At 35.4% G+C, this 16,263-nt stretch overlaps 1 protein-coding gene across 7 annotated transcripts in view; it reads right to left on the bottom strand.

The window, feature by feature from the left end:
• The window catches only part of LOC145664209 (cyclin-A2-like), a 246,270-nt gene that overhangs the window by 4,687 nt on the left and 225,320 nt on the right, over window positions 1–16,263 (bottom strand). For all 7 annotated transcript variants that reach the window (XM_081730658.1, XM_081730657.1, XM_081730662.1 and 4 more), the window contains exons 5-7: window positions 13,811–13,942; window positions 12,299–12,454; window positions 1,750–1,911 (exon numbers count right to left, since the gene is read on the bottom strand). In XM_081730658.1, the coding sequence (XP_081586784.1) occupies window positions 1,750–1,911; window positions 12,299–12,454; window positions 13,811–13,942 (450 nt within the window). The remainder of the gene's footprint in view (window positions 1–1,749; window positions 1,912–12,298; window positions 12,455–13,810; window positions 13,943–16,263) is intronic.

Genomic DNA, 16,263 nt, shown 5'->3' with positions numbered 1-16,263 from the left:
AGGCGCCCTATGTTAAAAGAAAAAGTAACATTGTCGGTCCAGTAGGCACTTCCCTTAGGTCTTCAACATAACAATGCAGTATTGCTGGGAAACTGATTCGAACGTTGTAGGTTCCTCATCCACGGTTTCCACGTGTCATTTTTGAGTGGCCGTGCGTTCCGTTCAAGCACCCTGCTAAATTGGAAATACTTTTTCATTTAACATAGGATACCTTACCAGGGCCGGATTTAGCATTTTGGCGCCCCTAGGCCCAATAATTTTTTCCGCCCCCTAGTCTGGTTAACGTTACTTTCCTAAAAACCTTTATTTAAAAAATTATATCAGGCCTATATGTTAATTGCTTAAACACCACTCCACGATGCAATTTTATCATTGCAAGTCTTTTGAGGAATTTACTTTGTTCTGGGCTTAACAAAATACCGTTAATGTATTAACAAAAGATTGGTGAACTTTACCAACAATTATTTGTGCCAATGAACTTCAAAATCAGAATGCTTTATTAGCCTGATTCTTTTAATCAATTCAAAAAATATGTTAAGTTATGGCTAATTATTTTTATTTCTAGATATTTTTTTGTCTCGGTCGTGCGCCCCCTGGGAGCTTGCGCCCATAGGCCCGGGCCTATTGGGAAATCCGGCCCTGTGCCTTACCAGTATGGAGCCCAAACAGCTTGTGCTATTGCAAAAACCTTTCAGCGTCCCATTGTGTCCTTTAGGCTGAGAGAGACGGATGATTAAAGAAAAGTGAATGACGGAAGAATTGGTGGAATGATAATGTAGAAGGAAACGAGAGTACTCCGAGAAAACCCACGGACACGATGTTGTCCACCACAAACATATTCGCCCGAGGATCGAACCAGATACGCCACGCAGCAGAGGTAAACGCTCTACCACTAAGTCACCGTGTCCCCATATGCGATTGACAAAAGGTCCACTATTTTATAGCTTTAAAACCATATTTAAAAAAAAAACTTGTTCATATTTTTATCATTACGGAGTGAGACTATAGCCCCGGACTTTCGATACACCCAGTATGTTTAGGGAGACTAATTTTGAGACACTAACTTACGGTAAGTTAAATTATCTTTCGGTAACTTATTTCACTTGCTCCAATGAGATAAACAACGTTATTGATGATAGTTTCGACTTCTAAACATTTCTTTTTTCAACGATTTTAGTTCAATAAAAATATGTAATATCTAGGTAAGTTGCATGAAGATGTTAAGACTTTTCCCTATTATCTGGCTCAAACCTCTTGACGTTTGGCGAAAACCAATGGCGAGTAAGAGCGACATTGTCGGATTTCATTTCCTTTCGAGTACAAATATAACGTAAAACACAGATGGGAGAACGAAGTAAAAGGTCAAACCGAAAAGGTGAAAGAATAAACACTAGTTTAGATTGTCTTGTATACGAAGAAACAATCTTACAATAAAATCTTGAAGCACTGTACATAGAATCATGCTTTTCTCCCCCTAATTATTTAGAATCTATTTTGTTTTTTCCTACACATACACTAACATTCTCTTAAAGACATTTTGAGTAGAAATAATATTTCTCCCAAGCAACAAGTATTAGACAACCTCGCATAATTTTCATTGGGTATTGTTGAAAAGAGGGCACGCCTGAAACTTCAAGTTTGAGCTAGACAGTAGTTCACAGTTTCCTTACTGAGATTTTTTTTATTACATACTTCTTCCCCCTAACTTTCCAATGACGAGTAACTCAGTTAATATATTAATATACTTACTTCTTCATTTGAAAGACCAATTTTATGCAGAAGGTAGTTGACAAATGTCATGGTATCGATTGCAATTAGGTCAAACTGAAGTGATTGCACCACATGTTCCTCCATTTTATACAATTCGTCTTTCGTATATGCATCGTCTGCTAAATGTAACAATTTTTCTGCCTAAAGATAAAATATTACATTAGATATTAATAACTAGATCGCTTCTTACATTTGTAAACTTATAACTTTGTGTGAATTAGAAAACAAAATAAAAGTGTCATTTCCAAGTTCCTATTTAATTTTTCAGTGTTTGAACTGTCAAGTTTGGCCGACATACAGATCAGAACACGAGAAAGACATGTGTCGGAGTACATTTTTATGAATATAAGTAATTATATATGCAATATTCAATTGGAAATTCTAAGTACACTGAAACCTATGATGACATTGTATGTTCCAAACTTCATAGCACATATACAGGGCGTCCTATTAATGCGTACAAAAAATTTAAGGGTAGATAGCTGATGTCAAACCAAGAAAAAAAGTTCTCTTCAACTTTGGCCAAAAGTCCATAGTTTCCGAGATAAGGGTGCCAAAAGTGTGGGAAAAACTTTAGAGACCTATATCTTCTCTGTTCTAAACGATAGAGCAAAGACGGTATGGTCAAGTCAAAGACATCGAATGTGCTCTATCCAAAAATGCTTATGCCGCAATCGTGAAACCTGTGCGCAAGGGATTCTCCAAAGGAAGTGGGGAATCCTCGTCAATTATTTTGAGAAAGAGAGATCTAAATTAGCGTGGTTCGAAGACTAAGAAACAGCAAACAGTAATTCGTTGTCGGCAATGTGATATCTTCAACGAATTCAACATGGCGCAGGAATTTTGTAATTAGCTATGTGGGATTGCATAACTGCAACATCAGTAAGAGGTAAAAACATGCTTTAGTTACCATAAATGAGAGATACGGGCCATTCGAACTGAAAAGCAGAAGCACAGTGTGTGTATACCTGCAATAGGAATTGGCGTGGGAACATGAACGAAAAGAGAGTACAGTAATCAAAAACATAGGGAATAGGAGAAACTACTAAAAAGAACATGCACATGAACACCGTAGTAAATACAAAAATGAAAAGAAATGTGTATCCAATATGTGGCAAAATATACGAAATAAATAGGGATAAACTATAGCTGCATTATACTCACCGTAAGCAGATTCTATTTGCCAAATTGCTGTTCCATGTTTTCAATATCCGCCTTAGTCGTTCCTGTGTACTCGTGGTATGTCCTCAATATGTCCTCCATCAACTCGCTCACACGCATGGGTACGACGCAGCAATGACTAACGTACATTATCGAGTACTTCGGGTGTATCACGAATCGACTGGAAAGTAGCCTGGATACGTTGTTTCAGATAGTCTATATCATGAATTTCCCTTGCATAAACTACTTCCTTAACATGTCCCCACAAATAAAAATACAATGGATTTAAATCGGAAGAACGAGCAAGCCATGCATATCGACTACCCGTTCCTATTCATGTATTTGGAAATGCAACATCAAGATGTTCGCGAACTCGCCTCTGAAAATTAGGAGGAGCCCCATCGTTCATGAACCACATGGAACGTCTTACTTCGAGAGGTACATCCTCTAAAAGTTGTGGAAGTTCATGCTGTAGAAATTGAGATATAGCTCGCCAGTTAAACGCCCTGGGAAGAAATATGGCACTAAAAGTTGGTTTTCGATTATGCCTGCCCACACGTTTACGCAAAATTGTCTCTGGTGGTAGCCTACGACAATTTGATGCGGATTTTCCTGGGCCCAGAAATGGCGATTGGGTAGGTTTACGACGCCATCTCTCGTAAAGCCAGCTTCATCTGTGAAAATAATGAAGGATGGAAACATTGGGTTGCGCGTGCACTTCCTCAGTATCCACCGACAAAATCTTCGTTGTGGGGAATAGTCTCATTTCAAGAGCATGTACACGTTGTAAGTGCCATGGATATAACATCTGTTCACGAAACAAATGCCAAATAATATTGTGAGATACGCCTTCTGTTGTAGCTGCTTGACGTGTGCTGATTTCTGGCTGCCGTGCTACTTGGTTAAGAATTCTTTCCTCGTCGGCAGGTCGAAGCACTTCACGTGGTCTTCCACGATCCGCGTTTCCACGGAAACTACCTGTTTCCCCGAGACGTCTATCAATGGAAACAAATGTCCGAAACAATGGAACCCGACGGTTTGGGAACGTCTCACGGTATAAGCGTTGTGCTGCCAACGAGTTACCTCCAGCACGTCCACAAATTAGGTGCATATCGGCTAGCTCGAGTACTAGCAAGCGAGTACTCATTCATCTTGCAGCACTGAATACATCACTACCCTTTCGTTCGAATCACAAAATTTAAATAGTACACCACTCACACAATGAAAACCACAGCACTGCACTGTAATGTTACTTATTATAGGAGCACATGATTCAGTTAGTGTCAGGCACATTTTGTGTTTCATGTCGTTAAAGGTAACCTATTTCGCTAATGTCTTACAGACATACAGAGCTTCTGTTCTGGGCGCGTGTAACAATAGTATACGATGATTGCAATCTGTTTCTTTCAGAACAAATTCTGCCACCTCGGTGTTCTTGCAACTTGCACGTCACAGATTAACTGTTTGTGTACTTGAATTTAACAAAAGTGCAAAAGAGGTCTAAGACACTACCCCAATTAAATACAACTACACATTTGTGAGACTACCGTGTGGTTGAGTATTAGTGTGTGATTGGAAGGTTTTCTCACTAGACCTCCAATCACAGAGCCCCGTATTCAAATCTTGGCTAGAACAGATGCTCTCACTGTGTGAATAATGTTCTGTGTAATGTTAGTAAGCAAAAAGAAGCAGCGATAATAATAGATGAAGAAGATGATGATGATGATGAAGAAGATGATGATGATGAAGAAGAAGAAGAAGAAGAAGAAGAAGAAGATGATGATGATGATGAAGAAGATGATGATGATGATGATGAAGAAGAAGAAGAAGAAGAAGAAGATGATGATGATGAAGAAGAAGATGATGAAGAAGATGATGAAGAAGATGATGAAGAAGATGATGAAGAAGATGATGAAGAAGATGATGAAGAAGATGAAGATGATGAAGATGATGAAGATGAAGAAGATGAAGAAGATGAAGAAGATGAAGATGATGATGAAGATGAAGATGATGATGAAGATGATGATGAAGATGATGATGAAGATGATGATGATGAAGATGATGAAGATGATGATGATGAAGATGATGAAGATGATGATGATGATGATGATGATGATGATGATGATGATGAAGATGATGATGATGAGGAGGAGGAGGAGGAGGAGGATGAGGAGGAGGAGGAGGAGTGTAGTAGTAGTAGTATTTCACAATTTCGTTAGTTTCATTGCCTTTCCCAGCAAGTTTTTTTTTCAGTACCACCTATAACTACATTCCAAGCAAATGAGCATTTTAGGAAAGGTGTTTTCATATCAATGCTTGCTTTCCTTGCTTTTTTATTTTCTTCGAACGATATCAATTGGTATTTTGGTGCCACTGTCTTCTGGGTTCCGTGAACGATTTCTCCCTCTGCATACGAAGAAAGCAAGGTTCGTTTTTATTTCCCCATCCATCCATTAGTTACATCAACCACAGTTTAACGTTATTTTGGTACAACAGCCGGCCCGCAGGTCATATGCGGCCCGCCTAACCCTGTCTTCTGGCCCGCTGGTCAGTTATTGAAAACAATAATTATTATAATTTTTCTTTTTTTACAAAACATGTTAAGAGTGAATTGGAAATTTTCCATCGATCACACAGTGCGAAACGTGGTAACGCCCTGAAGACAAGCACTTGGCAAGCCCAGGTACTTAGGGGAAATTTCCCTTGGTATAAGGATTGCTAGATGTACCTACAAAGTTCTAAATACATTATTCTGCTCCTCTTCAGTGAGCAAATACAGTATTTTGGTTTAGATAAATTAGCTCAGAAAATAGAAGATACAATAAAATTAGCAATTAAAAACTCAACGAAAACAAAAAAGACATCTAAAGGATTACACACTAAAACAGATACCTTTTGGACCAATGAATTACAAGACCTGAAAAGAAGAACACGTAAAGCTAGAAAACTTTATCAACATACAACAGAAAATAATCTAAGACAAAACAGATTAAACAAATATAGAGAGTTAAAACAAAAATATGAAAATAAAATAATAGAATCAAAGAAAAATAGCTGGAAAACATACATTGAAACTAAGTTAAATCTAGATCCCTGGGGTGAACCCTACAAAATTATAAGTACCGGTAATAAAGTTAAAACACCTACCACCCGCTCAACTCTAAATGGTTCATATACAAATAACTGAGAAGAAACAATAGACTAATAAAATCTCTATTACCACAGGATATACCTGAAGAAGATAACACAAAGTTTCATTAGAAGACAAATGCAATTACTACCTTTAGAAGATAAATAGAAGTAATAGAAAACCAGGAAATAATAAATCATCACATAAAACGACTTAAAAGCAAAAAAGCTCCTGAACAGGATGGAATAAAATCGGAAATTTTTAAACAATGATGTCAAATGGGCACCATATCTAGCATAACTTTTCAACTTGTGTTTTAAAAACGGACGAATTCCAGAAAGGTGGAAACAAGCATATTTGATCATATTCAAAAAGTCAGATGACAAGAAAAATGACTAACCAAAATCTTATCGGACTATCTGCTTATTAAAGGTAATAAGTAAACTTTTCGAACGAGCCACTGTCGAAAGAATAAACAAAAACAGAATTTTAAATAATGACAAAGCAGTATGGTTTCAGAGAAGGAAGAAGCACCGAAACAGCTGTAAAAAGACTAATTGACCTCATAGAAGAAGGTAAACTGGAAAAGTACCAAGTTGTTATCTATCCCGACATTAGTGGTGCTTTTGACAATCTATGGTGGACCGCACTTTTTAAAGAACTCAAAAAGCTAAAAATTAGTAAAGGTCTTTGCAATATCATGTTGGATTACTGTACTGACAGAATGATTACAATAAAATATCCAGGAAAATATTTAACAACCATAAGCACCAAAGAATGCCTACAGGGTTCAATATGTGGACCTACAATATGGGACATTACTTTCCAACCATGCTCAAGAAAAGTAAACAATCTAAAAGAAACATTAGGTGTAGTGGGATATGCGGACAATTTAGCAATTGTGGAGACAACATCCTCAAGAAGACAAATAAAGCAAAAAGGAAATATAATATTAGAAAATCTAGAAAGATGGTGTATAGAAAATAAAATAACTCTATCGGTTAATAAAACGAAAATTACAGTATTTGGCCACACTCTACAGAGAGAACCCATAATCAAAATTAGGAACACTAAAATAGGAATTATGAATGAATTCAAATATCTAAGTGTATGGCTAGACAAACGGCTAAACTACGAAAAACAACTGAAACAACAGAGAAGATGAAAAAATAGCCAACATGTCTTCTGGAATTGCAATAATTATATAACAAACAACAAAATAAGAGAAAATACCAATTAAAAAGGGATAATATACAAACTATAATAAACGATAAAATGAAATTAGCAAAAATACAATTTGTTGCAAGGCACTATCAAGGAACTTGTGGAAGGAAAGAAAGAATGGAAGAAGAAGAAATTAACAAGACCCACGCCCTACATTGTAAATATAAAGAAATAAAGAATTAGAAGGAAATAAAATTAATCAAATCAAGCATAAAAAACTAAGTTTCTGATGACAATTCCAGAACTTAAAACCTCACATTCTTTCTTTGTGTTAGTGTATAGTGCCTTGTTTATTGTTTTGCTAGTGGTGGCAGGATTTTAAAATATAACAGGGGTTTAAAAGGAAGAGAGAAGAGAAAATAAGATTTTACAAAACTGATGAGAAATATTCAGATAGACCAAAACAGTTCTGATGTTATTTCCCAGAAAAATTGGAAATCTGGAAGTCCGATTTCCTTTCAAAGAACTTGTTTTAAATTATTTACTAATTATTTATTTTCTGTTCTCAGCTTATACATTTATAGGTTATGCAAAGTGTTTCCTGCTCATGTATATGTATGTATGTATGTACACTCATGTCCAAAATGATTATCGCATATCTATAACTGTCTTCTTGTAAGAATATAATTTGATAATGATTTTGCAGGGTACTTTTAATACTGCTACTATGTATATCATCGGGAAATGTATATTTGTGGTAGATTTCATAGGGAAAGAATTATAAATACGAAAATTAGAATGACTAAAACAAAATGTTGCTAAATGGACAGTTTTATTTTTGTTTTATTGTTATTTACTGTTCTTTTGACATAAAATTTGCCACATACATGTCTTTGCCAATTATACATACTAACATTATAAGAAATACCGGGCGAATTCTTTATCAAATTATATTCCTACAACAACATATTTATAGACATGCGACAATAATTTTGGGCATGAGTGTACCTTTGTATATCTTTTCATTTTTTTAAAAAAGGAAATAAAAACAATAAGAAAAGAAAAAAGATAAAGAATATGGCACGATTTAATTTTTTTTAGATATCATGCCAATAAAAGGTAAGCCTCACGTCACCCTAACTAAGGCCAATCACAAAAAGAGGAGAGAAATCATACGAAAAAAATTAAAGTAGTAGAGAGAGAATTATGAGTAAGAGGCAGTAGCGTCTGGCATTTAATAAGACCATATGAAATGGCAAAGGCAGGGGGAAGTGGACGCTTAATCTTATATATATATATATATATATATATATATATATATATATATATATATATATATATATATATATATATATATATATATATAGGTTACCAGTGTAACAGTTGTTTTGTGTTATTGTGATGTAAATTACGATAAACATGTTCCACCATTTAATACTAGACTATTCAATTGTCGCAAAAATGATATACCTACAGTGAGGCCCGCGACGCCATTTAGTGCTCTGTGATTGTCCCGCCCACTGTTCCAATTTGCACAACTTGCATGCTGATTAGTATGCACTTTTCCTCATGTGCATGTTCTTTTTAGTAGTTTCTCATATTCCCTATGTTTTTGGTTACTACACCTTCTTTTCATTCATGTTCCCACGCCAATTTCTATTGCAGGTATACTCATACTGTGCTGCTGCTATTCACCCCGAATGGCCCGCCTCTCTCATTTATGGTAACTAAAGCATATGTTTTTACCTCTTACTGATGTTGCAGTTATGTAATCCCATATAGCTAATTACAAAATTCCCGCGCCATGTTGAATTCGTTGAAGATATCACATTGCCGACAACGAATTACCGTTTGCTGTTTTTATAGTCTTCGAACCACGCTAATTTAGACCTCTCTTTCTCAAGAGAATTGACGAGGATTCCCCACTTCCTTTGGGGAATCCCTTGCGCACAGGTTTCACGATTGCGGCATAAGCATTTTTGGATAGAGCACATTCGATGCCTTTGACTTGACCATACCGCCTTTGCTCTATCGTTTAGAATAATGAAGATCTCTAAAGTTCATTTTTCCACACTTTCGGCACCCTATATCTCGGAAACTGTGGACTTTTGGCCAAAGTTGAAGATGACTTTTTTCTTAGTTTGACATCAGCTATCTACCCTTAAATGTTTTGCACGCATTAATAGGACACCCTGTATATATTGTCTTTCCTTTCCTATTCGGCGCTCCGTGATTACTAAGCATAAAGACAACAGATGAAAATCGTGTAACGTTCAGTGCTACCAACTTCTACTAGCACTACGTGTGTTCTTTATGGGGCACCGTTTATTACAACGAGCAGAAGGATTAACAAAATAGCAAACAATATTTTATTTTATTTTTATTCATAATTTGAGGTGGTTTGATGGGAAAAGGTATATAACAGTCTCGTAAACATAAATGGCTAAAAATTGGCAACTTTCGATGCAGATTTGGCCAAATTTATAGCTAATAGCTAAAGTACATTTTTATTGCTGAACACCATATGAAAATGGCTAGATTTAGCAGCTAAATGAGTAAATTGGCAACACTGATAAAAAATGATTCACACTGGTTTAGTAGCTTCAAGAAAACTATACCAAGGCGCAGAGTTTTGATTTTAGAATTGCTTCGATTTCCAGGTCGATAGTTTAGAACTAAGATTTTGATAGACAACACTGTTGCAGTATATATAGTATTGATCCTTATTAAAACTATCGTCGAGGGGTACTCAAAGGTGGGTTTTAGTCCACAAGTTGCGCCCGTGGGATATTTTTAGGACAAATTTTCATTGAAAATGACACAAATCTACATTTATAATGTAAAAGTACCGAAATTGAATAAAATTTAATCTACAAAGCAAGTTATCTTTTTGTCAAAGTCAAATGAGGACATAAAATGTCAGTCCCGTTATTCAACGTTTATAGTTAATGCTTAATGAAGGGAACATTAAGGGGGCAGGCAGACTACTAAATATTTTTCAAAAGCTAACATTTTTATTTTGCCAGTTTTTCGCAAGTGAAAAGAGATTATCAAATGTAACTTACCTCAGTAATAGATAATGTTATTCTACACCCGAAAATACGAATCGGAAGAATTTTCAGTGTTATCATCCATAGAAATTACAGTGTGACCAGTATTTGATTTACTCAAAACTCTAGGTTATGGCAGAGACTAGAAAAATGAACTCAACGGCAATTGATGACTTATCATGGTGTCTGTGTTCCTTGTTAACTACTTTTTAAATAATATTTGTATGTATTTTGTAATAAAGATTACAAAATAAATATTTTTTAACAAACAGTAGAATTAAAATACAAATAGTACAATGATCAGATCAAGAGATCAGATGAAGAATTGCCATAGCCAAAGAGACATTCAACAAGAAAAGATCATTCTTAACTAGGAGGCTTAACATTGGATTAAGGAAGAAGCTAGTCAGGTGCTATAGCCCTATATGGAGTGTTGCAAAATAATTGCTATAACGCCATAGAGAGAAAGATGGACGGAAAGAGATGAGTAGGAAGAACATTACTGATCGATGATTTAAAAAAGATAAAATATTTGAAGTTAAAAGAGGAAGCTGAAGATCGAGAAACGGAGGAAATATTTCCAGATCCTAACTTAAGTTCTGAATTGCAATTTATAATTTTTGTAGAACTAACAGCAGCAACGGAAATGGAGATTATTTTTTTTACGTGGACGTTATTTTATATGTATAAAACAATGCAAAAGAAAGAAAAGAGAAAAAAATGATGGCATATCTTTCAGTACTAACTTTGGCATTCTATAGATTACCTAAAGTAGTATCTGGTTCTCAATGTGTCTGCACAGGTTTTTCTTAGTACATAATCCTTAGTGCCATCAAGAAACGGGTAAGTTATTGGCATTACGCAGCCCATGAAATGAACATATTTTAATGATAAAAACAGAACCGCTTAATTTTACACAAGTAATTTCCTAACTCATATTATACCTAGATCAAGTTAGTTTCTCCATTTTTTCAATTTGTAATGCGAACACAATACTTCTCTTTCGCTATATTTGAAAATCAAGAAAGCAAAATAATATTTCTTGGCCAATGCTGTGAAATGACTGTGAAGATGAGTCATTTATGAACTCTCTGCCACAAGGTTCAAAACAAGAAGAGGACAGAAACAGGAGTGTTCCGTAAGTTCCATCTGTTTCTAATTAGATAATTTCAGATAAATAAGCTGAAGTCTTGCATTTCGAAAGCCCGTTGGAGCGCTTTATTTTCATATGCCATAAAATGTCGAAGTGCGCATAGTCTCTTTGTCAATTCTGCGGCAAGTCTTCAGTAAGATTATGTCTAATCTATAGTGGAGTGGTATATGTTATTGAGAACCAAAGAAGCACCAAAAGGGAAACGTAGGGTTTTCAAGGGAAGATTTATCTCATATGAGATGAAAAGAGAACAGTTCTATCATGATGGAAAAACTACATTACGCTGCTTTTTTTTTTAAATATAACTCTTCGGTAATATATATATATATATATATATATATTGTATTATAATCATATTACATTTTATGCAGTGGGATATCTATAACTCGAAGCTGAAGGGAATAGATAAAAAAAAAAAATATATATCGAGTTTTTCGAGTAATAAAGGTTCGAAAGGTGGCTTTAAAAAAAAAAAATGCCGAGGTTCCGTGTTCCTTGTGAAAAGCGTCTATATAAAATCTATAACTCGAAATTGTGAAAGTTCCTTAAATTAAATAAGATGACTAGTAAAAATAAAATACTAGACATGAATAAAACACAATTACAGTACATATTAGCAACAATGAAAATTACGTTAAAGCATAGACTTCGAGTTATCGAGGTCACAACAAGAGGAATTTGACTTATAGAGGTAAACCTCGACTCGTAGAAGTTCACAGATACAAAAGTTCGAGTTGCCAAGGTTTTTAAATATGATTATAAAAACCTTAAAATTCGACTTATCGAGGTCCAACTGTACACATACATATTTTATATATTACTTACAAAGTTAGAATTTAACAAACTTTACGATAATGTATTTGCACTTACTTTTGGAATGTTTTCCACATACAATTTAGTCGATATCCAGAAAGTTGCAATTCCATATAGCTGCAGTTCTCGCATTGGAATTTTCGTTGTTGTTAATAGAAGATCCAGATACAAGACTGCTGTGTGGAACACTTCAGGTGCAAGATTAAAATAATGCTGTGAAAAAAAAAGCCATATATTTAGAGGAAGAAAAATAGTGCTTTCAAAACTAGCATTATGTGAAGTAAAAATATAAGATACCTTAATTATAATTTAATGTATCGATAACATTTGGAACTATTAAATTGCATTTATATACAACAATAATTATTAGCAGGAAACGGATTAATGCATATCATATAAAGGAAAAAACAGAAGAAAAAAACACCTTGTTGAACACTCATGGATAGCACGTCTATAGATCATTTGACGGGTGGCAAATGTTACCATTATACTGTATAAATTATCGCTTTTAATTTTAGCAAAATTCTGCCTATTTGGTAACTTATGTTTTTGTTCAGTAACAAAATGCTTCTCATACTACATTAATGTGATTTTCGCCTTCGGTGCGAGCGGTCCCGATTTCGATTCCCGGTGGGGGCACTCGGTCGAAAAAGTGTAAAACGCTTTTCCAGGCCAGCCACCTTGAATGAGGTTTTTCTTGGTTTTCCTCATTCACACCAGGCAAATGCCGGGGTGGTATCTAACTTACAGGTCCCAGGCCGCTTCCTTCCTTCCCCAATTATTTCTTCCTTCCCTTTCCCCGGATAGTGTGCTCGCCGAGGGACGTCATCGCTCAAACGTGACGTTCTAAATGGCCTTAGATGCCGAAAACCCAGAAAACTAAATCCTAAAAGTAATGTGATTTGTCTAGAAATATTATGCTCTACCAAAAACCGTTCTTAAGTCCTAAAAAAAAGTACTAATTTATTTTATAATAACTGCAACAAGAAGACAACAGATATTTGAATACCTACTCGACCTTAAACCACCTAGGTATATTGATTCATTGCAACTTAAAATCTACAAAAATCTCATTTAAAAATAATGGTACAGCCTAGTTTAATGCTGAATTAATGTTTACAATTTTGCACAAGTTTATTTATTTATTTATTTATTTTTGACATGTATATATAGTCAGGGGTGCCCACAAATGGGGGCTATGACGCAAATTGCATCATTGAAATATTTGGGGGGTTTAAAAACCTATATAAATATGTTTGAAGGGGTGTAAAAATTAATCGAAAAGATTTTTTTTTCATGGAAGAACACCTACGGATAGACAATTGAGGGGGGGGGCGTCATGGACATGAAGGGGGTGGGCACCCCTGATATAGTTAAATTGAAAATTGCTATGGCAACCTTGAGAGCAGAAACAGAAAGGAATATGGCTATACAAGATTATTTCCATTTGATTTAAAAAAAAAAAAAAATTTGGAAACGGTGCTACAAATAAAATAAATCTATATTACATGCTAGGATGTCTTGAAATTCAATGGGCATTAATTAGCACTTCCCATCAGTCATACTTACGTGAACTTTGGCTAGCCAATTGACAATAACTGCTCTCATTTCAGGATGGATATCTGGATTACATATTCCCATCAATGCTGTAGAAAGAGCCTTTAATCGTGATTCAACGGAACGAAGGTGGGTAATTATATCCTTCAAAATAAAATACAGCAAAATAAAATTATAGAGGAAACATTGATGTATTATCTGCTTAAAAAAAAAAAAAAAATTACATGTCACAAATAAAATATTGGAATGTCTAAAAAGTATTGAGCCTTCGGAGCTCAAAATCGAGACTACAATTATGATTTAAAAATAATATTCTGAAACAACATATGCACCATTTTGTTCAATGGCCTTCTGCTATTTTTTCCAGCGAGATCATAATCCCGTCACTTTAGAAATTCTGTTTTCTAGTTAAAAATTGTGACACGTGGTTTTCACAGGCCTTCTTTGAAACTAACTTAACACTGTTCACAAGTTCTTCAGAAACTGAAACAAATGGTAGTCCGATGGTGCCAGGTCCGGGCTATACGATAGATGCATTGAAACCTTCCAGCCAAGTTTCCTCAATTACTGACAAGTCATGAAAGATGAATGCAGTCTGGCGTTACCAGCGTTGCATACGACACCCTTTCTTCTGCTGACCAGAACCAGCCGTTTAATTTAATTTGTTAGGTACACCCGCTCTAATTATCCACAGGTACAGATCTTTCATCTGCTCAGTGGCAGCAGCTCTTGATGCACGATGCTCTTCCAATCTTGAACAGAAGAACCTTCCTAGGCGCCAGTGTGGAATTTGTCACAGACTGTGGTGCTTATTCCCGCCTCAACAACGATATTTTTCGCACATTCTTACCGTACATTTTCCAGTTTAATCACCCGTGATCAATCGCTTAAAAATTGCTAAAGTTAGTTACATTTCAGAGAGATTTGCAGATAGAAATTCAATCGATTACATGCTATGTTACATGTGATATATATACAGATCACGTAGTACCTAAACGGTGAGCTCCTTTTTGTAGCTCTGGTTCGATCCCAAGCCAAGTAAATTTATGGTAGCCAACATAATGTCCATGGGTTTATTGGGATTCTTCTGTTTTCTTCCACCTTCTCATTTCACCAAATTTTCCATCATCATTCACCTGCTTCAATCATAGCCTCCTTTAGCCTAAAGGACATAATTGTGGAATGTTGAAAGTTTCATTTCTCTTTTTGTAGCCATCTTTTTCTAAATGGTTTAACACTGTTCGGTGACGGATGTTGAGATCATTGATGATGTTATAACTGTTTACATACCAGTGTTTCTCGATTTTTGCCAGAATATCGTCCACTATTGGCGTGATTTGTCACCCACTGCAAGGAGTATTTTGGACATCAAAATTTCCAGAACGAAAGTGACTCAATCATCTTTTGGGCGTTGCTTTTGATAACGTATCTTACACATAAACAGCACAAAATTTCTTCACGGACATGTGCAACATTTATGCTTTTATGGAAGTAAATTTTACGATTCAGTGCAGTTTTGCGGACAGTTCACTCATCTTCACGGCGCGACGCCTTATATCTGATTATATGAATTCCCCTTAGTAGCAAGGTTGGTTGGCTCAACGTTGGGGATTGAGTGGGATTTGGTCAAAACGGTGTGAGCCTATAGTGGAAAAGCTTACGTTGGCCCAACGTTGGTTAAATGTACGATTGGCCAACCAACTATTCTCTCAAACTTTACGCAACGATACTAGAATTGACTGTTTTTGCAACCAAAAAATACGTTACTTTAGAGTTGGCTAAATGTCGGGGAACAGCTCTTTTGGTTGGGAAATAGTCGACAAAATGGTCAAACCTGACGTTGGGCCACCGTTGGTATGTCCTAGCGCCACCATTTTCCCAATGTTGGGCCAACCTAGTTTGCTACTAGGCCTATCTGCTAGCCTCAACTGTCAGCCGTCAAATGATATTAGGCTTTATCCGCTGCGGCTCATTCTTTGAGATGTGGGACACTAACGTAATCTCGTCCGCAAAAGGCTCACTACTTTTTAGACTACCTGATATATAATAATATGCACTTACAAACAATATTTTATATATATATATATATATATATATATATATATATATATATATATATATATATATATATATATATATATATATATATATACACAATTGCAACTACTTGTGTGGTAATATTGAATTTGCTTGTTTAATAGAAATTTATTCAGTACTGAGGTGGCATGATATACGTGAAACTGAACTTTAACGAGAAAACCATTCTTTAATTTTATTTAATATCACAGAAGTTCATAACACAGTCTAGAAAGAAATTACGTTAAGACGACATCTACCCTTTCAAATTAAGAGAACATAGCTTTAGAATTTTCTTATTAAGAAGAATCAACACACATTTCATGTTAAATTGTAGACTGAATATAAAATCCGCTCTAAAAGCCAAAACGAAAATATTGAGTAAACAG

This window comes from Thermobia domestica, chromosome 11 (genome assembly GCF_964235325.1).
Source record: "Thermobia domestica chromosome 11, izTheDome1.hap1.1, whole genome shotgun sequence".
Lineage (NCBI taxonomy): Eukaryota > Metazoa > Arthropoda > Insecta > Zygentoma > Lepismatidae > Thermobia > Thermobia domestica.
Note: the sequence above shows the minus strand (reverse complement) of the source record. Positions and strands in the feature narration are given on the sequence as shown.